The following is a 21,743-nucleotide window of genomic DNA, read 5'->3' on the forward strand; positions in this document are numbered from 1 at the left end:
TTCATGGAGCTACTGATATTGTTCAGTACTCAAAGAAAAGTAAAGGAATAGAAGTTAACCAAAGGAAATCCAAGATCAGAATCAGAGCACTTACTGTTTTTATCCTATTCTTTTCTCTGGAATCCTTAACTAGCTTATAGAAATTCAATACTTTCTGTGCTCAGTCAGTAGGTGTTGCTTTACGTTTCTTTCAACAGTTACCATGTACACTTTAGGTTGTGACATAGCTCCTTAAAGAATGTGACATTTATATAATTAAAGTGTTATAACATAAATACACATAGCTGTATGTTATACACACACATTATAGTAAATGCTCTGAGCGGCCTATCTGTAACCAGTTGTTCACATCTTTCAGTTTGTCATTTGACAACATCTGCTTCATGGTTTTAGTGGCTCAGTTTTGTATGGTACTGATTTTCTATATTTATTGTTCTTCTATGAACAATTTTAGAGTTTTAGTGGGCAAAAATGTTTGAAAGACGGCTGTGCAGGTGACATGGTAAGGATGCTACAGTGTGATGTGCCTGGAATTGTCAAAATTTTGGTGAGTTCTTTTCTTGCCTGCTTCCTATGTTGAAAATCTAAATATACCATCAGTGAATAATGTATTGTAGGCCAAGAATGATAAAGTGTGAGAGTTTAACTACTTTTTTCTGCCATTTTAGATTAAAAATAACTTTAGCCATTTTGAATCTTTTTTTTTCCTCTCTCTTTTGGTGGACCTGGGAGTTAAGTCAAGGAAGGGTCTTGTGCAGCTCAGAGTGCACCCTACTGCTGAGCTGCATCTCCAGACCCTGAACCTATTTATTTCATAGATAACTTCCCGATATCTGTTTAATGTTGCATATCATAAATAAACGCTAAATAAGTACGTTAAGTAAAACAGTATTCATTTTGCTTTTAAGTAATAGACTATCTAGAATTTTTAGTTTAAGGTACATCAAATAAAATTAAAACTAAATGATTCCTATTTTTATTATTTATCATACTGTTTATTGACTTACACTTTTATATTTTCACATTGGCATTCAATCATATGAATGATGTAAAATAAATGCTTTATATTATAATTTGTTATTTGAGTGGCGTTTTATGTTGCTTAGATTTTAATTGTGTCATTTGTTTTAAACTCTGATTTTATTTTAATTATCTTTTTGTAAATGTGGAAGCTAAGAACTTAAAGAATTTTGAGCTATTTTAGGGCTTTTTTGTCTCTATCACTTGCAGTTTGAAGTGGTGAGAAAGGATGAATATATAACCATTGAGAACTTAGGAGCAAGGTAAGCCTGTAATAAACATTCTGTTCATTCCCTCTTCTGAGCATCAGTGTGCTGCTCACACATATTCAGCGTGTTTGAGTTGCTGCTTTTGTGTTCTCTCAACTTTAGAGCATCTGCTTAAAAAAATGCCACACCGAGTTCTCATTTGCTCCCCTTCTAGTCCTTTTACTATGGATATTTACATTTTAAAACAAATAGGGATAGCATATGGTTACCATTAACTATAAAATTAATACATATTCTCCTAAAATAACAAGTTTATTATTATAATATAAAAACTTCATTTTTCAGAGCTATGTAGACCTCAAAGCTTATCTTAATTGAGAAAAGCATGTTGCTGAATAGTACTGATGTATATGTTAAGCAAGACATTTATAGCGGCTCAGATTATTGCTATTGAAATTAGAAGCACACATGTGCACACACACACATGTGATCTTATTAAATTGATGTTTTTGGTGTAGGGTGACAGATACAGATCTAGTTTCATTCTTAAAGGTGTCCAGTTTGCCATTTTAAAAAAATTAATTGTTTTGTTTTAAATCATATGTATATGTTATTGTCTGTGTAGGTGTTTACATATCTGAGCGCATTTGTCCAGAGTTCAGAACAGGTGTTGGATCCCCTTGAGCTGGAGATAGTTGTGTTTATGAACCTGGTTTTTCATTAGCATATATTTTTGAATATTTGCCATTAATCCAGTGAGTATAGCTACTAAGGTTTATTTGTGGCTTCTCTGCTGTATTTCATTAATCTATATGTTTGTTTTGTCAGTACCATGTTGTTTTTTTCTTTGACTATTTAATATAATTAGAAACCAGGTATTGCTAAATCCCCAACATTCTTTGTTCTATTTAGAATTGTTTTGTCTATTTTGAGGTCTTTATTTCTATGTGAATTTTATGATTCTTTTCTCAAGTTCTGTAAAGACTATTAAAGAGATTTTTTTAGATATTACATTGAATCTGTAGGATGCTTTCCATAATATGGCCATCTGAAAACAGCTCTTTAACAAGTCTGTCTTCATCTTTGCTTTTTTTTCTAAAACCTCTTCTTTCTTTTAACTTTCACTAAGGCTTTTTAGTGATAAGAATGCAAATAAATGATTTCTGTGTTTGACAGTAGTTTAGAGACTTCACATTGCTCTTAACATAACAGCCTTCGGTCTTGTTGACCTTACCATGTCTTCTACGATCATTCTTGTTTGACTGCATGTGATGAGCTTTTAGCTTCTTGGGTGTGTCACCTTAAGTAATCTGGGGTTTCCTACTCTAGAGCTAGCACTGCTACTATTTGCTTTTACCTAGTTAATGAGTGCTGGGGGGTGATCTCAGAATTCCTTTTATGCCCCTCAAAATATTTGATGTTTATTATACTTACTAGAAGATGAGCATTTGATAATTGAGGGCAAGACTTTTGTCTTGCTTTTTAGTTTGTGCACATTATATAAAATATTGCCTGAAACATAAGAGCATGGTATATTTTCTTGATTTTCTTTATTTTAAAAAAGTTTGCTATCTGATCCTTATTAAAATTTCTTTAATTAAATTGTTTTACTAGATGTTAAAAGCACATCATTTATGCAGCTCTGTATATAAAATCCTCATCATTCCTTACAGTCCTAAATTGAGTCTCATTGTCTGGTATTAACATTTCCACTTATTTTTATATCCATTCATTTCAACTTGTATATATCATTGAAAGTTATTTTTATTTTTGTGGATAACATAGATTATGCTCTTCTAATTCATTAATCTTTGCATTTTTATGTTAATTTTATTCCATATATGTTACATGTATAATATTCTGCAGTTATTTAGATGGTGATTTGAATCTACCATCTTTTTTTCCATCTTCTCCTTGTTTTTATTTGTGTGTCTTATTATATTTTTGTGCCTGAATATATATGTATGACCAGGGGCTTGTGAAAGTCAGAAGAGGTGCCATATCTGCTAAAATTTAGTTACAGACAATTGTGAGCCACCATGTGGGTGCTGGACACTAAATTGGGGTCTTCTGCAAGAGCAACAAGGGCTCTTAACTGCTGAGCCATCTCTGTATACTGCTTTCCTGTTAGTTTTATGCTATTTAGTGACATGATTGGTCTAGAATTTCTAATATACATTAGTAACTCATTATAATCTATTTTCAAAATTGTATAATTTTTGCTTATAATACAGTTTGTTTTCTGTGCAGAACCTTGTACATACAGACACATTTGTTCATTCCTAAACAATGAGTGTATTGAGCCACTCATCTGTGTTATTTTCATGCTGTCATTCTGTTTTATTGCAACATTCACATAGATACTTGTATTATTTATAATTTTAAACTATAACAATGGTGGTAAATATGAATATGTATAATATATATGAATATAAATGTTACTTAGAGTTAATTTTTATGCCTTTTAAAATATATTTTCACATTATTAGATACTGATAATGCTTCTATACATAGTTTTACCAATTTACAATTCTTACCAGCAGTTTTGTATAATTTCTTTTACTCAGTTTTTACTAATAATTCATATTTTTTGAGCTTTAAATTTTTCCCACATACTGACACCTAGGTTAAGCTCTCTAATCAACAAACAGTAGCTACCTTGATACTTAGTTTTTAGTATTAGTGTTTGGAGTTCTTGTTTGTTTTTGAGGTTTTTTGGGTCTGTTTGGCTTTTGGTTTTTGTGGTACAAAGTTAATTTCAAAGCAGTGATACAGAGTTTTCACTTATTGGTAACACCTTTTAAATAGTGTTTGTGCTTCTTCCCTGCCATTCATTCTAATTCTGTATGCTGATAGTTTTGTAAGAACTTATTCATTATTTTTTAAACGTCTCTAGAAATTGAGTAAGATGAGTTACCTTTAAATATTGTGCTTAGTTTTGTGATCATAATAGGACAAGAAAGATTTATTTGATATTATTTGTCTCTACAATGCTAATTCTTTTATTTTCCTCTTTTCAGATAACACAGTTTTTGTCTCATAAAATTCTTTGTGAATTTGTCAGGACTCTGCACTTTTGATTTATAGGAACAATCTCAGTGCAGAGATGTCATTGGTTGTGATTTTTGTTTTTATTCAAAGTGTCTTTTCTGTTACTTTCAGATTATTTCTCAGTTAACAAAATCTACAATGTTGCTTATTCTAAAATTTTGGAGTAACTGTGGTACTTTTCAGTATAACTTTTTTTTTCCACTTGCAGTTACAAGAATTTGATGTCTCTGGAATTAACTGACACTGATATTAGACCAAAATTCAATTTGAAACCAAACACAAAAGGTATTATTTTATTTTTATGACTACTACTAAAAACATTATTAACTATGTTTTTACTGACTCTGAGGTATTATTCTGTTATCAGTTGTGTGGTTATTTGTGATTACTGTTTACAAGCTTCAGGATTATATCACCGGGTAGGACTTGATGCATACTAGAAAAAAAAATGTGATGCATCACAGACAAATATATATATCAGCAAGTGTATGGCTCTCATATTATTTTGGCACTGGAGAGACATTCTAACTCTGGAACATGCTTGTGAGTATACAGCAGGATTTTCCTCAGGAGACTTTTTATCCAGTCCTCCTCCTGTTACATTGTCCCCAGAGAGAGCAAGTGTGTAAGCATCTAAAAGGCAAGGGATGAACATTTTGGAGCCTGTAGCCTAGCAGTCTAAATACACATGGCAGCTCTTTAGGAGTGGCCAAGGACGTAGTCTGTTCAGCACTAAGACCATATAAGGCTCCTGGTTTCATGGGAGACAAATTTGGTCAACCCTTTTTAGTAGGGAGGCTGGATGACCTAATGCTAGCCTGCTCTATATTTGACAGTTTAGAGAAGCCCCTATGAGACATGTACTATTAAATTGTGTTTGCACAGTGTATATCAATTATATTAAGCAAAGTTATTAATTTAAAAGTCTTTTAAAGAGAGAAACCATAATGGATAAAATAATAGTTATTTTTTAGAATAAACATATCATTTACTACTCAGTCAAGAACTAAATCCTATCATAGACTGACTTCCCACTAATTTCAGCCTGATTTCCTCATGATGTACTACTAATTTAGTCTGCTGCCTCATTCCATTTCATTGTTAAAATGCCAATGTAATTATTTGATCTATTAGTTAAATGCTTCTTAAATTCTATCATCTGATGATTAGAAAATATTAAATAAACAAATTGCAGATGTCCACACAATGGCTAGGTTTACAATGATACTCAAATTTCCGCAGGGCTCAGAGCCTCAGGTAGGTGCCAGTATTTCTAGTCTGCGGACTGTGCTTTGAGAGTAACCACAGCTCCTTAGGTAACTACATAAGCTGTATATATGTGAACCATCTAATATGATAGACAGTAGCGATACGTACTTTAACGTGAAATAACCCTTAAAGCTTAGCTGTTGCCCACTCAGACAGCAGTGACAGTGAGTGCTAGACTGTGCATGCACCACTTTTCACACACAAAGTTTTGTGTGGACTGATTTTTGTGGAAACTATAAATAAAATTATTTATGTAAATTATAATTAAACCTAAAAGATTGCTCTTTCTGGCGAATTCCAGGATTTCTAGAACTACTTTGCTATTATGTTGCCAATGTTAATTTACTTACATCACAGATGGTTGAAAGCCTTCTAGGCTAGGAGAATCTATAGTTCCTTCAGCTCAGGAGCATGCCTTTTTTGTCTAGAGTTTTTGATAGCTAGACAACAGAATGCTTATTGAGCACTGACCATGATAAAATTCTGCATTTCATTCTTTGAAACAGTTCCTGCCTATAGGAACGTAGGGTGCAATGTGAGAGACCACATAGAAAAAGAACGCTAATGTGGATTTTTTGACTTCTCCAAATTCATTTTCAGATGAAGTGCCTATCTTCAAACTTGATTATAATTATTTCTATCATCTGCTTCATATAATCATTATTTCTGGTACTGACATTGTCCGGCAAATATTTGATGAGGCTATGCCACCCACTCTTTTGAAAAAAGAACTGCTTATACACAAGAGTGTGCTGGAACCCTACTACAATCATCTTTGGACCAATCACCCTTTGGGTGGATCATGGCATCTGCTTTATCCCCCAAACAAGGAGCTACCACAGTCCAAACAGTTTGACTTATGCCTCCTATTAGCACTCATTAAACATCTGAATGTATTCCCTGCACCCAGGAAAGGCTGGGATATGGAACCACCGTCTTCTGATCTCTCTAAGTCTGCAGACATTCTGAGACTCTGCAAGTACAGAGATCTCCTTCTCAGTGAGATTCTGATGAATGGTCTCACTGAGTTACAGTTCAATTCAATTTGGAAAAAAGTTTCTGATATTCTTCTGCGCCTTGGGATGAAACAAGATGATATTGACAAAGTCAAGGAGAATCCCATTGAGAATATCTCCCTTGATTATCATCAGCTGTCCATTTATCTAGGCATACCAGTACCAGAAATCATCCAGAGGATGTTATCCTGCTATCAACAAGGTACTAAATAATTACTTACATTAGCTAGCAAACCATTTTTGAGTGTCTGTTCTGTGTTTAGGGATTCTTTGTTTTCGTAGTTAGGGTTTTAGATTCTTTTTTTTTTTTCAGTAAGACATTAAATTTTATGATGTTAGATATCAGAAAGGAATTTTTGAGGTATAATTTGGAAGCCTTAAACAGTACGCTTACCTTTTTATCTCTTTTCTTAATCATTAAATTTTCAGTTTTCACTTACAGGTCCCATAGCATCCAGTATTGCCACTATGTCTACATGAAGGTTTTTTTTCTTTTTAGACTTTACTGTTTAATCTGTAGGGTCCAATACAGCCTGCTACATATTGCAGATGCTCAGTAGATGGACAGACAAGGACAGGGAATGGAGTTGTGATCAGGGTAATCTCGATAGCATGAAAGACTCAAACCTTTAGTGGAAACTTGCTGTCCACTTTATACACTTCCTTCATAGTCTTAGAATATTTCTTTGTAGTCTTAGACTGATATTAAATAAGAATTGCTATTCAGCCTAAAGTTCTTATTGAAGTGATAATGGGTGTACAGCCTCAACTGATACATCTACAACACAGCTCCTGCACCTAAAGCTCAAGGGACATTCCAGAACTGGGAATAGAAAGATTATAAGTGCCAGAGGACCAGGAAAACTGCTGGGAGAGTGTGTTTTATAGAAATGGCTGAGAAGCTTCACTAACAATATAACTACTTAATCAAGAACTGAAGAAGACCTTCGCTAATATAGACACGATGACAGGCAAAGGAAAAATCTCATGGATCCCTGCTTCTAGATTAGAAGAACTATACATGCCTGGGAAATGGCTAGAGTGAGAGAAATGGTGTCCTCAGAAATAAGTTCCCTACTTGGGTATCCAGTGCGAAGTTATCAACTCGGAAATCTTATACTAGTAACACTAAATGGGTGAAACGGGTTTGTTTACATATATGCATATGTGACTGTAACTAAAGAAAAAGGTAATTTCAAGAAGAATGCAGGGGCATTTGGGAACAGGGAATAGGAAAATGAAGGAACTATTTTCCTTAAAAATATAAAGTGTTTGTTGATGCTCTCTGGGTTTACAGCTATTACATGATAGACTAGATTATATATTATCTAAACTGCATTAGTGAGTAGTGCTTGTTCTTTTTTAGAGAATTATGGAATAGATTAATGCTCTGTAAAGGTTTTCTAGCTCTCTTAGTTCTGATCAGATATTTGATCATTAGGTTTGCAATTACATTTCTAATTATTTCGTTTCTGTTTGCCATAGGAATTACTCTACAATCAATAACAGGCACTCAGCGTAAGTTTATTTAAACTCAAAATTCATAGGTGGAGTTTTAACTCAGAATCTTGAAGACATAAATATATTGTCGACATGTGTTTAGATAACTATATCATAAGCTATACATTAACGAAAAGCTTACTGTTGGGCAGCTGAACCTAGTATATGCCTTCCTTAGACTTTAGTGCTTACCGAAGGTGGTGTTCCACACTTTCACACTTAGGACTTCAACAGGCAAAAATGGAGTTTGTTTGCTCTACTTGCTTATCTGTGCTGTTTTTTGTAGCTTTATTGTACTCAAAACCCATGGTCTATAGCTCTGTATTCAAGGGACTCTGGTGAAAAGCTATTTTTCTGATCCTCTTTTTTTTCAAACCTGTTTTGGTGTTTGTTTTGGTTGTTGTTGTTTTTATAAACAATGTTGCCCAAAATATGTTCAAATAACTTTCCAGTATTAGCCTTTCAAGTATCTAGATATCTGTGACTGCAAAATATGATGCCCTGCCTGGTTTGGAAATTTCCATTGGGAGGCTCCAAACAGAGTTTGGGAGCTGACCAGACTGCTCACTGGATAAGAGCACTTGCTGTTCTTGCAGAAAACCCCACTTCAGTCAGGCTATTCACAACCACCTATACAGCTGGCTCCAACAGAATCCTCCATGGGCACACGCACAAATCTTAAACAAATAAGTGCAAATTAAAAATATAGTGTACATTCTAAAATTATTTTCTAAAAAACAGTGCCATGGGTTTGCTTAAGGTTAAATGTTGGGTCATCTGTGAAAATGTTAAGACTTAGTCTTTGTGATGATGAAAAAGAGCAAAGATTCAAAGAAAACCATATGATATGGTGCAGTTACTAACTCTATAAAAAGGGAAGGCAAAATGATCTAAATTTTCCTTGCTTTATTTTTTCATAGTTTTCTTCTATAAAATAATGTTAGTTGTACTTCTAATAAGGTCAACAGCAGAATTTAATACCTTAGTATTTAGATTATACTTACATTCTAAAGTACCTAAGACGCGGAATCTATATAAATATCAATGAGGTATTATATCATTGTGGTTTATAGTAATTGGTTCCAGGCTCATTGGTGGCTGTGATTTGTGGGTAAGTAGGAATTGCAGTTTTCTTATGGCAATGGGAAGAGTTTGTGTATTCTTACCATTTAGTTCAAGTTTACACGTTAGAGGACAATTTGCTGGAGTTGGTTCCCTCCCTCGACCATGTAGATTCTGGGAATCAGGCTCAGATCATTAGGTCTGAAGGCAAAAGCCTTTACCCACAGCACTGTGTTGCTTGCCTAGCTAATATTTTTATAATTATAATAAAAGGCTAAACTTTTTAAAACTTTGCAACTAACTTATGAACTTTTCTTTGTATTACTTAGGTATAGATGTAGAAGATTTACAGAATGAGGAAGAAGAATTGAGTCCACCTGTGATGGAATACAATATAGATGTGAAATCAAACACTGAAATACAGTTAGCAGAAATAATTAAAGATGTGGCCTCGATACCTAGTGAATCATCAACAGAATCTGTTAAAGATCTTCAGGAGGTATAAGCTTTAATATCTAACTATGAAGAGTTTATCCTTCACTTCCCGCTGTAGAATACACAACACTCAAGCACTGGAGGCAGTAATGTTCACACAGTCTGCAGTGAAGTGACTCTTTCCACAACATGTCTCCTCCTTACCATAGATAGCTTCCTCTACAGTAATTATTTTGTCAAAAGTCAAGTACTGTGTTAGCTTTTTGAGAATATTGTTTTAGTCCAAACCAATGGAAATACATTTTGGAGGGAAACTGAGAGGATATAGGACAAGTAGAAGAGATAAAAACTAAGAATAGTGGAATATTTCAGTTTCTCTATCGTGGAAGTAAAGTTAATAAGCAGGTAACTAGCGACCACACAGATACTAATTTACACAGGCAAAAACTTGTACATTACAGGTATAAATATATTGCTGTTCTTTAAAAAATACATTTCTCATTTTTGGTTTGGTTTTGGTTTTTGTATGTGTCCTTTTTTATGTTCTTTCTCAAGGTGGAAGATTGATGTTACATTAAATATATTTTCCTATAAAATGTAAAAAAAATACATACAAATCTAGAGAAATAATTATTAAAAACAAAGATATTAGTAGTTAGATGAAACATTGCATAAAATCTATTGTATGGTTTGAATAGCACATTAAACAAGTGCCTTATTTTATCTTCTAGGTCAAAAGTAAAACAAAGAAAAAGAAAAGAACTAAGAGTAATAAAAAGGTAAGGCTCTGTACTGGCATTGCAACAGGGATGTCTGATCATGAATACCTGAGCTTACTGCATAGTCACAGTTAAAACTTAAATTTGTTCACATGAACATACAAGTTACTCAAAATATTCTAGAATGTGTATTTATAAAAACATCTCTATTTATATATTGAACAATCTTGAATTAGTCACTTCATAATTTCATTAATTTCTGCATTTCACTCCCACTTTTAAAAATGCCTTTCGATTTCCAGAACTTTCTTTTCATCTCACATTCCTACTCTGTTCCAAAGTGTTTTTGTCAAGCCCTTAAGAAATCTTACAGTGCCCATTCCTCACACTTCTGTCATCTGCAAAAAAAAAAAAAAAAAAGGTCACTCTATGGGTCAGTTTTATCAAAACTTTCCTCATTTGCTTAGAGAGCTATGAGGAAAAATGGGGATGTTTTTAATGGAGTATGTTGCTCATATTTATTCAGTGTAAATTTTCTGGTTAAAAATTGTAGGCTTTCTAATTTAGAGTGTACCAATACTGTAGTTTCTCTAACTACGGCCCTTCTGATTTGCTACTAGTCACTAGAACATATATAAACATTTAAATAACTAATATAATTAATTTGTAAAGTATTAAGATTAAGAATAAAATAATTTATATTTTACTCTGCTATTAAAATATTAGTGGCATTGTTATACTATAACATTTCTCAATAGTTTTGAAAGTTAAATAAAAGTATGAGTATTTTTATTACTAGTTTCTCTTTAGTAAGGTGGTAGAGCAGCATTCATTTGTAACGTATTCTATAAGACAATGTTAAGTTCCAAACTTATACCCCAAAAGCTAGCATATATTTGATGAATGGTTCTTAAACATTTTTTTTGCGGTTGAGTTTTATTAAAGAAATTAAGGTAGTTTTTGAAAATGATCATTTTATTATGATGACATTTAGATATTAGAAAACAAATTTGTTTTATTTTAGGTTTATTAAGTTTTAAATAGTTTATAAATGCTAAAAACCAGAAAGTTTTTATTATAGGTATTTTTTTGTTTGTGTGTTCACTGTTCTTTTAAGTGCAAATAGTCTTTGATAGTCTACAGCAAGCCATGACTTGCCGTCAGACTAGTTCTCTAGTGACGACAATATTGCAGATGCCAAGAAGTGCATGCTGACAGGTGCCTGATATAGTTTTCTCCTGAGAGCCTCTGCCAGAGCCTGATGAATACAGAGGCGGATGCTCTCAATAAACCATTGGACTGAGAACAGGGTCCTCAATGCAGGAGTTAGAGAAAGGACTGAAGGAGCTGAAGGGGTTTGCAACCCCACAGGAAGAACAACAATATCAATTAACCAGAACCCCCAGAGTTCTCAGAGACTAAACCACCTACTAAAGAGCACACATGGAGGGACCCATGGTTCCAGCCACATATGTAGCAGAGGATGGCCTTATCAGGCATCAAGGAGAGGAGAGGTCCTTGTCTCCATGAAGACAGTGTAGGGTAATGCCAAGGTGGGAGGTGGGAGGCAGTGGGAGAGTGGGTGAACACTCTCATAGAGGCAGGGGGAGGAGAGATGGAAGAGGGGAATCCAGGAAGAGGATAACATTTGAAATGTAAGTAAAGAAAGTGTCCAATAAAAAATAACGATTGCATTTAAAAAAAAGAATTCTCATGAAAATGGTTAGCACATGGAAATGGGCATGTGTTATGCAAAGTGATGACAAGCTCTCTGAGAACTGGACAGTTCCACTGATGATTAATTTGTTTCTTATATCTGCCACCCAGAGTTAGAATTCTTTTTATAATGAAGCTATAAGAAAAAAGAAACTTGACAGGAAATGGATTCAACCATTTGAACTGGGTGGCCTCTGTACATGAGAGAAACTGCAGAGATTCATATTAAGAGATTCATTAAGTGCACTGATGGAAAGTTTGAATGGGAAGAGCTTGGTACTAGGTATATTCAGTATGAACCGTCTTTTCCTAGCAAGTGTGCAGCGTATGTGTTCAGTTATACTAGAACCAAAGTGCCAATCAATATTCCTAAATTTAAAGCAAATTGTTTCTAAAAAGAAGAGAAAACAAATTTGTATGTACAACCTAATACCTGTAAAAGACTCTCAGAATCAGACATAGTAGAAGTCAATACTCCTACTTATTAATATTTCTAATTTAGGTTGTATTAATGAAGATTAAGTGTCATTTAAATGGGTTCTGTTTGATATGTTGCTGCTCTGGTTGATTTTAGTAAACGGAAAATATAAGGATATTTTTAATTATTTCCAGTTGTGATCTTATCTGTGTCTGGTCTTCAAATATCAGGTTGATTTTTTTTTTTTTTTTTTTTTTTTTTTTTTTTGTTCTTTTGTAGTTTTCAAAACTCCCTTTAGTGTAGAAATAACGGATATTACAGACATTCTGTCCCCAGGTTTCCTAACACGTACAGACTGAAGTCTAGTGTTCATTTCTGTTATCTCAATCCGTGATTTTTCAGAATTATAAAACAGATTTAATGAGGTAAAAACACTATTTTAAAGGGGAAACAATAAATAGGAATTTAAAAAACAATTTTGTATTGAGCTGAGGGTGTTGATACTGATCGTGTGACTCTTGTGATGCTGCTTTTCAGGATAAGGACTCAGAAGATGAGCAAGTGTAAGTATGGAAATTTTAAGTTTTTCTTAAAATTTAGATTTCTTTGGAGAAACTTCTAGGAGAAAAATAGTTTTCTGTCTTGATATTGATATTTCTGTTGGTCAGATCATTACTATTAACTGTGGAGAAAGAGTATCTTACGATTGCTTTCATTAAGGCTCTTCGGTCGTCATCTAACATTAACCCCTTCACTCAGAGACTGCCTTAAATGCTACTAAAATAGTTACAGGTATCCATGTAGACTACAGCTCAATTTCAAAGAGCAGATCATTATTACCTCCTGAATATATTTATTTGGTTGGAATAAGTAATGAAGTGTGATGATAATATAATATTAATGTTTTTGGAACACTTGGAAACTTTAGCTATAACTTGAAAAGTACACCGTTTGATTTCATAATTCTTGAAAACACTGCCATACACAATTAAGTGACCTTGAATGATTTCTGTGTCATATGTATTGATATTCATTGTTAATGTTCTAAAGAAAAGAGCAGTGTTAGCACTGTCCAGACTTTGACCACGAACCTTCTAGTGGGGGGTGTCGTGAGGCAGAATAATGCTACTTTGAGAAACGACAGCCTGTGTGAGAGTCACTGGACCACATTACTGTGTTCCTGCTCTAGCTCGTATATGGCAGAAAAGGACGACCAGCTGGAGACAGAACAAGTAGACGTGAACACATACGTGAGAACGGACACCAGTGATGCACAGGAGGACTCCGCAGCCGAGGACAAGTTCTGTAGCCTGGACGAGCTGCATATTCTGGACATGGTGGAGCAGGTGAGCACTGGACAGGGCTTAGCCCCACCTTCATTAGTTCCTAACTTTGTTTTCTCCACTTCCTTACAGTACTGTGCCATTTCCAAAAGCCTAAGAGTTTATGCTGCTGTGATTAAAAAAGCAACAACAAACAAGATAATGGGGATTAAATAGAATTGGGACTACAATCTTCACACTTAAGTGCACCTCTTGTAAAAGGTTTCTGAAGAAAGTGAAGAGCAGAGAGGGGAGATGGCGACACACCAGAACTAGCATAAATCCAACTAAATGATATGTCATTAAAAAGATGTTAAATATTCAAAACTACTCTCACTTGTTTCTATTTATGTGGTCGGAACCTCAATATTTTCAAAAATGCTCTAATGTATTGCAGTTTTTTTAGATCTTTTTCTGGTAATGTCCACTGCTTGAAGTGATATACCTATAAATACAAGAATATTACTCCTCAAAAGAACAGTTTGTACAGAGTTGGTGAAGGATTTAAACACACACATATAACATGTTTGAAGTTAGGTGAGCTGCGATATGGTATAAAATACGAATGCATCACAATCAGCTACTATTGAAATATGTATATTTTAACTGAATTGACATAGCTTTGACTTTTACACTTTAAATTCCAGCCATTAATGTTAGTCAGTAACCCAGAATTCAAAATGAGAATTAAATTGTCACAAATTTGCAGAAAAATGTGTAATCACTGATGTAAAGACTATTGAACTGTCTACAAAGTAAAATATGCTATATATTGTGCTCCCTGTTAGTATTCCGTTGATAATATAGTAGAGAAATGGAACATTGAATAAGCTGGTGCAATGCTGTAACTAAGGACAGACAGTTGGGACTGCCTGAGTTAGAATTCAGACTCTTGCATTTACTATTTGTAACATAGACCAGTTAGTTCCCCGTTTTAGTGCCATAAGATGTGAATAACAAGTACCTCTTTGATTTCTATACACCTAAAATCATTACCAAAAATGCACGTGACAAGCATGAGTGTCACTCAGCAGTAGCAGCAACTTATAACAGTTGGGCCACTTAATGTGTACTGTTAGGGAATTAAAGCCTAAATAGGAGTTATTATAGATGGCAATGTTATATACAACAATAAAAAAACATGTAAATAGAACATGTAAGTGTCTTTAGAGGAATAAATACTCTTATTACATTTGCTTAAGGGCTCATCTGGAAAGGAAAGTACAGACTTCAAAGAAACTGAAAAGGAAAGGCTTGCTCATCAACATCAGCTTTACAAGTTGCAGTATGAATGTGAAGTGAGTACTTTGTCTGAGAGAACAAATATTTCAAATGTTGAATTCGGAGGTACATTGTCTTTAAAAATTCAATGAAACTGACCTTTATTTATTTTTTCTGGGGTTCAAATTAATGCAGCCATTGTGGAAATGAGTGTGGAGATTTCTTACAGAGCTAAAACCAGAACCACTGTATGCCCCATCTTTCTCATTCCTGAGCATATGCCCAGAGGACTCCATACTCTACCATAGAGAGAGCTGCATCCACTATGTTTCTTGATACTTTATTCACTATAGCAAAGAATTGGAATCAACCTTGTTGTCTGTTGGTGGACGAATGAATGAATAATGGAAGTTTGGTGTGGTACTTGCTTTGGTGGCATGTATACTAAAATTGGAATGATACCGAGGAGATTGGCCTGGCTCCTGAGCAAGGATGACATACAAATTTGGGAAGCATTCCGTTTAACTCTAATGAGTTAGTTGTTATTGTATTATATTTCATTATTATCCCTTAGAAGCCTGTTTCCCACTGAGAGACAGGAAGGGAGATGATCAAGATGGGAGGAGGTATGGGTAGGAACTCAGAGGAGTAGAGGGAGGAGAATTTGGACAATAATTAGGATATCATATATGGGAAAATAGGTATTTTCAATGACAGGGAAAAGAAACTTTGTTGTGTATACATGTGAGAGAGGTTATGCATACATATATATGTATACTATTTAGCTCTAAAGAAAAGGAGTTTAAAAAGTCTACAGGAAAATGGATGGGCTTCAGATGTTTAATATTGAGATCACATAATCTCAGAAAGAAAGAAAGAGCATGTTCATCCTCATATGTTGAATCTGGTGAGTAATGTATGTATGTATGTAAACAGGTGTGCACGTAGGTCTAATATAATGAGGAAACATGAAGAAGACTGAGTAAGGGGATGTCGAGTGACTGAATGCACATATGGACATGAGTATGAATGAGAATATGATGCTCTTTTTTCTAGTTTTTAAGTACATAAAATACACAGTACTGAAAGTGACATATTTAATGTGAAGCTTCATAGTTCATACTGATGCTAGTACAATTATTAAGTTGTATAGACTTTTGGTCTGTTTAATTTTGGTGTATAATGTTTTTATTTATTTGCAAGCGCTTTTATAATAACATTTATTTAAAAAAATCAATGTAGATTTGGTTCTTTCTATTTTTGGTGACTTGAACACTGACACTAGTTTTCATTGAGCAGGATTACAAAAGGCAACTGAAAACAGTGACATTTCGGTGGCAAGAAAATCAAATGCTGATTAAAAAGAAAGAAAAGATCATTGTATCCCTTAACCAACAAGTGGCTTTTGGCATCAATAAAATGTCCAAGTAAGTACAAAATTTGATAAAAGTGAAAATTTAGAATTTGTCCTTTTTAGCTTTAATCTTCATACAGCCACTAGGTGGCAGTGTGACTACACAGTAGGAATTACAAAGGCTTATTTGTGTTTGGAGGGGGTTGTTTTTGTTTTTAAAGAAATTACAAAAAGGGATAAATTTCCAATGAATGAGCTCAGGGATGTATTTTCTGTTCTCAAGGTCAGGATTCATAGAGGATATACTTGGTCCCTTTCTCAGCTACAGTGGGACTTTTCCGTGTTAATGAGATATTATTTCTAATGTTCTATGACTTACTTCCTTATTTGCTTAGATTACAGCGCCAAATCCATGCTAAAGATGATGAAATCAAGAACCTTAAAGACCAACTTTCCTTGAAAAGGTACTTTTTTTTTTTTTTTTTTTTTTTTGTTGCTACTCCCTTTCTGAAACTTAACATCTTTAGCTGGGATGGTCATTTATCATCCAACCAGCATTTTTGCACATGAGATCATGTAATCTGAGCATCTTCAGTGGGTTAATAGGCATAAACAGAAAGAGGTGTAGGTCGATTGGAAGGTCTGTTCATCGTAGCTCTGCCCAGAGAAACGGACAGCAGCCCAGTCACCATCATTGTAGAGTCAACAAATTACTACCAGAAACAGCAAAGTCTTCTGTTCAGTAGTACTAGCTGCAAGTACTTTGTGATACTCAGTGCTTTACCAAGATTCACCTATTGTCTGAGCCTAATCTGTAAATATTTTTACAAAAGAACAATCCATTAGCATATTCACTGAAGTAGATAACCATCACCACTGTCTTATTCTAGAACATTTTTATGACCCCCAAAACAAACATGTACTGATAAAAAGTTATTCCCTCTTTATTTCTTCAGCTTATGGTAAGCACCAATTTACATTGTGTCTTTTGGGTGTGCTCATTCTGAGTATCTCATATAAATGCACTAAATATAAGGCTTCTTAGAACTAGTTTGTTTCATTTAATGTAGTGGTTTGAAATCCCTCCCAGTGACATATCAAGAGTAAAATTGCAGGCTCATCAATAAACTTTGCATTTTACCTTTTAGAGAATTACAAAGCTGTTGTACAAAAAAGCATACCTTTTTATAAAAGTGTCAGCAGTGTTGGTGGGCCAGTTCTCCTTTTTCTCCTTTCTCACGAAAACATTTCAGAGTGTATTAGTTTTACCTGGTACCTGTAAAATATAGATAAGTTCGTTATTTTGGTTTGTATTTTTCCACTGACTTAAGTGATTTAACATTTTAAGTGCTTATTAATAATCAGTGTATCTTCTTGAGTAAATTTATTCAATTTCTTGGCCTATTTTAAAAATTGGAAATGTTTCCTGGGAGTATTTTAAGTGCTTTGTGTGTTTAGTACAAGCAGGACTTTTCCTGTGCCTCATGAATAGTGGGGACGTGCTCTAGCAGCAAGCTGTCACCAGCCCTGGGTAACACTTTGATCTGTAGGCACTTTTTACCTGTCTGTAAGTTGTCTTCTTATTTGCCTAGTATCTTTAAAGTACAACTGTTTTTAATTTTGATGAAATGTAATTTTTCAGGAGAACTTTATACAATATTTAGTGGCATAATAGTTAATTTTTGTGTTGTGATGGTTTAAACATTTTACGATTTTTTCTCTTTAATATGCACTGTCTTTAATGATATATTTGCCATCTTCTACCATTAATATTTTTTTTAAGTTTTTAAGCATCTGAATGTATTTCTCTTAACAAAACATTAAAAATGGTTTTTATGATATTTCTTATTACAAAGGTATATTTTTTCCTTTTTCTTTAATTGGAAATTTTTTGCATTTACATTTCAGATGTTCTCCCTTTCCCACAATCTAAAGGTATTTTCAATTGTTCTTGTTAAAGGCGGAATTTAATTTATAGGCTGTGTGATTCTGAGATCTCAGTGTAGGACCCTGAGGCAGAATAGGAGGAAACGGACAAACCTCAGAGGCTGCACTCTCTGGAGCAGCTTGCACAGGACCCATATGGCTCTTCCACTCAAGCTCTGGAATTCAGTTCCATTCTCAGGACTGAAACCCAAATACTGAAATAACTAGTGCACTGTTTGATTACGGTGACTTTCTTTATGACGGTGGTAAGGAAACATACGTGCTTCTGCTGTTGACACAGAAGTAAACACTGTTAAATCAAATTTACTAACAATAACTAACGTTTAGTACTTAATGCCAAAGAGTGTTTTTCTGTGTATTTTCTGAATTATTTTTATATCAGTTGTTTTTTAAGGTAATAAAATTTTCTCCACTTTCACATGGACAGAATCTAAGTCTAGAGAACTAAGCATCTTCTTGTGGTTGCTTCCAACCTATAGCGAACTGTTGGCAGACACTGATTTCCCCAAAACCAGAGTGACAACCTATTTAATATCTATTAAGTATTTTCTGCTTCATAGAAGATCTTGCTTGTCTTCTCATTTTACCCTACATAGTAGAAGGACAACATAAAAAGGGCATCATTTAAAATAAAGTATTATTTCTGTTTATGAAGGCTTCATGTTTATGATCATATCACATCCCCAAGTTCTATGTGCAAATCATTAAGAAAAATGTGCCTCCTCCTCTACGACCATCACTTTGAGGTTGTTATGTGACAATACTTATCCTGGGGAGATGCAACACATATACCAACTCATCCCAGATAGGGAACCCACAATAGATCAGATGACAGATATCAACAAAGTCCAACTTGCTGAACCAATGAGTTGTATTGGGGTTGCTTAAAGGAGCAGATATGACTCAAAGACAAAGGGCAACCTCAGCATGAGTGACGGAAAACAAAACTGAGAACCTGGATCATATTCCATGATCTGGGGCAGCTCACGTTGGAGAATGTCCTTTCCTGGTGTCTTACTTGGGCTAAACTTCTTCCTAGTGCTGGTCTGGTGGCAGTGTTTTTCCAACTTTGCTTGCTAAGAGTCTTCTTTGTGCATTGGCTCTATTCTTCTGAGAGAAACTCTTAACTTATTGCTTACTCTGGGAGGAAGGGGCTTAGTGAATATGGTCAATTTCAGGAGCTTCCTGAAGCTGTTTTGAATTGTTTATACCATACTGCTTAAGAGGTTTACTGCAAGACAGTATGTTTTCATCTCAGAGGAAACTTACACAGCAGGGCGAAGATTTCAAGAAATGTATTGTAAGTCTAGGAAAACCCAAACATTCAACCCATTGTTCTTGTCTAAGGTTTTATTTTAATAGTTTATGGGTTGCACTGACTTTAAAATTACAGATTCAAAATATGTTATAGCTTCTGTACTAAGAAATTTTTAAATTTCTGCAGTTTTGATGAAGAAATAACTGTTTTAATGTCTTCTTGTTTTTATGTATTATGTATACTTTTTCAAGAAAACGATTCTTTGTGATAGTTTTATCTTCCTCCCTCTGAGTAAGTTAGAAAAGGCTGTCATGATAATGTTGCTAATTCTTTATGGTCATGCATTTCAGATCTCAGTGGGAAATGGAGAAACATAATCTGGAAAGCACAGTTAAAACGTATTTAAACAAACTGAATGCAGAAACCAGCAGAGCCTTAACAGCTGAGGTAAAAGAAAGTGGGGGGATGGAGGAGAAGGGTAATTTTACATTAGTATAGATAAGAATTGAAAAACGATTGTCTTTGGAGTGAACAGAAATAAAACTTCTTTTTTTTTTTTTTATTTTTTTTATACGACTTTATTTTGCAAAACAAAGATAAATGTAAAGATTTTAAACATTTTTTGCTTAAAATTATACATTTTTGTCAGTACTGTTTTTTCAGACATTAAAATAAATTTTACATAAAACCATGTGAATATGTTTTTTAGTCAGTACTTGATTTTTTTCAAGGGCTTGACAGTATGCATTGAAAACGTACTAGTTGCAATAAGCGTAAAGTACATGCAAAACAAAACGCAACATGGGAATAGTCAAAGTCTTCTTGTTTTGTGAATATATGTATATTTTTTGTTTTCTTTATTTCTTGGACTTCATACAGTCTGTGAGTTGTTTCTGGGGGAGTGCAAGCTTCTGGGGTTAGCATCCCACTATCAGTGACTGCATATTATGTCTGTTCTTTTGTGACTGGGTTATCTCACTCAGGATGATCTTCTCTAGATGCAGCCATTTTCTTAAGAATTTGGTTAAGTCATTGTTTCTGGTGGCTGAGTAGTATTCCATTGTGTATATGTACCACAATTTTTGTATCCATTCGTCTTCTGAAGGACATCTGGGTTCCTTCCAGCTTCTGGCTATTATAAATAGAGCCGCTATGAACATTGTGGTGCATATATCTTTGTTGTGTATTAAAGTGTCTCTGGGGTATATGCCCAGAAGTGGAATAGCTGGGTCTTCAGGTAGTACTATATCCAATTTTCTGAGGTATCGCCAGACAGATTTCCAGAGTGGTTGTATTAGCTTGCAACCCCACCAACAGTGAAGAAGTGTTCCTATTTCTCCGCAGCCTCGCCAGCATCTGCTGTCATCTGAGTTTTGGATCTTGGCCAATCTGACTGGTGTGAGGTGGAATCTTAGGGTTGTTTTGATTTGCATTTCCCTGATGGCTAAGGATGTCGAGCACTTCCTCAGATGTTTTTCGGCCATTCGGTGTTCCTCAACTGAAAATGATTTGTTTAGCTCTGTACCCCATTTTTTAATAGGGTTATTTGATTCTCTGGTGTCTAGCTTTTTGAGTTCCTTGTACACCTTGGATATTAGGAGAAATAAAACTTCTTAGTATCATTCAGAAAAATGCAGCTTCAACTCAGCCTTTTGTGTCAGTGGCATGTCATTTGGGAGTGTCTGAATATTTGTAATGTTAAGTTGCTTTCCTTCAGCTACTCCCACGAAATTGCAGTATTATAGTTATAGACTAACTCAGGACTAAGGCTTTAAGCCATACTTGTAAGAATAACACTTAACTATTGCTGTAATACCACTTTCTCTACTGTGTCACATACAGATCTTACAAAAATGTATACATATCATAAGCCCCAACATCAGAAGGCAGCTTACCTCTCATAACACTGGAAAGTCTCCTAAGACTGTTAAAGTTAGCTTATAACACCACAGCTGGGGTCTCTCAGAAGAAATAAGATTGTATGTATGCGTGTAAATTTTATTTATACCTAGTGAAACTTGCTATATGATAAGATTTTGTTTGAAGAACTTACTGACATTAGAAAGCATTACAAATCTGCCACCTGCCATTCGCCTTTTCTAGTTAGGTTCTGGGGATCCCAGAACAACTGAGAAGCTCGGTACAGTCAGTCCCCAGCATCAATGCTGCAGCCTCACTGCAGCAAACACAGCTGGCCTTACTTGAGGACATGTGCATTTGTGCTTC

At 34.5% G+C, this 21,743-nt stretch overlaps 1 protein-coding gene across 1 annotated transcript in view; it reads left to right on the plus strand.

Moving 5' to 3' along the window:
• The window catches only part of DZIP3 (DAZ interacting zinc finger protein 3), a gene marked incomplete at its 5' end in the record, with an annotated part of 56,511 nt that overhangs the window by 23,554 nt on the left and 11,214 nt on the right, over positions 1-21,743 (plus strand). The window contains 13 exons of the mRNA XM_080919489.1: positions 455-547; positions 1,231-1,283; positions 4,489-4,565; positions 6,150-6,767; positions 8,051-8,083; positions 9,457-9,626; positions 10,294-10,341; positions 12,953-12,978; positions 13,605-13,761; positions 14,940-15,035; positions 16,258-16,385; positions 16,708-16,776; positions 19,868-19,964. Of these exons, the coding sequence (XP_080775615.1) occupies positions 455-547; positions 1,231-1,283; positions 4,489-4,565; positions 6,150-6,767; positions 8,051-8,083; positions 9,457-9,626; positions 10,294-10,341; positions 12,953-12,978; positions 13,605-13,761; positions 14,940-15,035; positions 16,258-16,385; positions 16,708-16,776; positions 19,868-19,964 (1,665 nt within the window). The remainder of the gene's footprint in view (positions 1-454; positions 548-1,230; positions 1,284-4,488; positions 4,566-6,149; positions 6,768-8,050; positions 8,084-9,456; positions 9,627-10,293; positions 10,342-12,952; positions 12,979-13,604; positions 13,762-14,939; positions 15,036-16,257; positions 16,386-16,707; positions 16,777-19,867; positions 19,965-21,743) is intronic.

This window comes from Micromys minutus (assembly GCF_963924665.1).
Source record: "Micromys minutus genome assembly, chromosome: 7".
Taxonomy (NCBI): domain Eukaryota; kingdom Metazoa; phylum Chordata; class Mammalia; order Rodentia; family Muridae; genus Micromys; species Micromys minutus.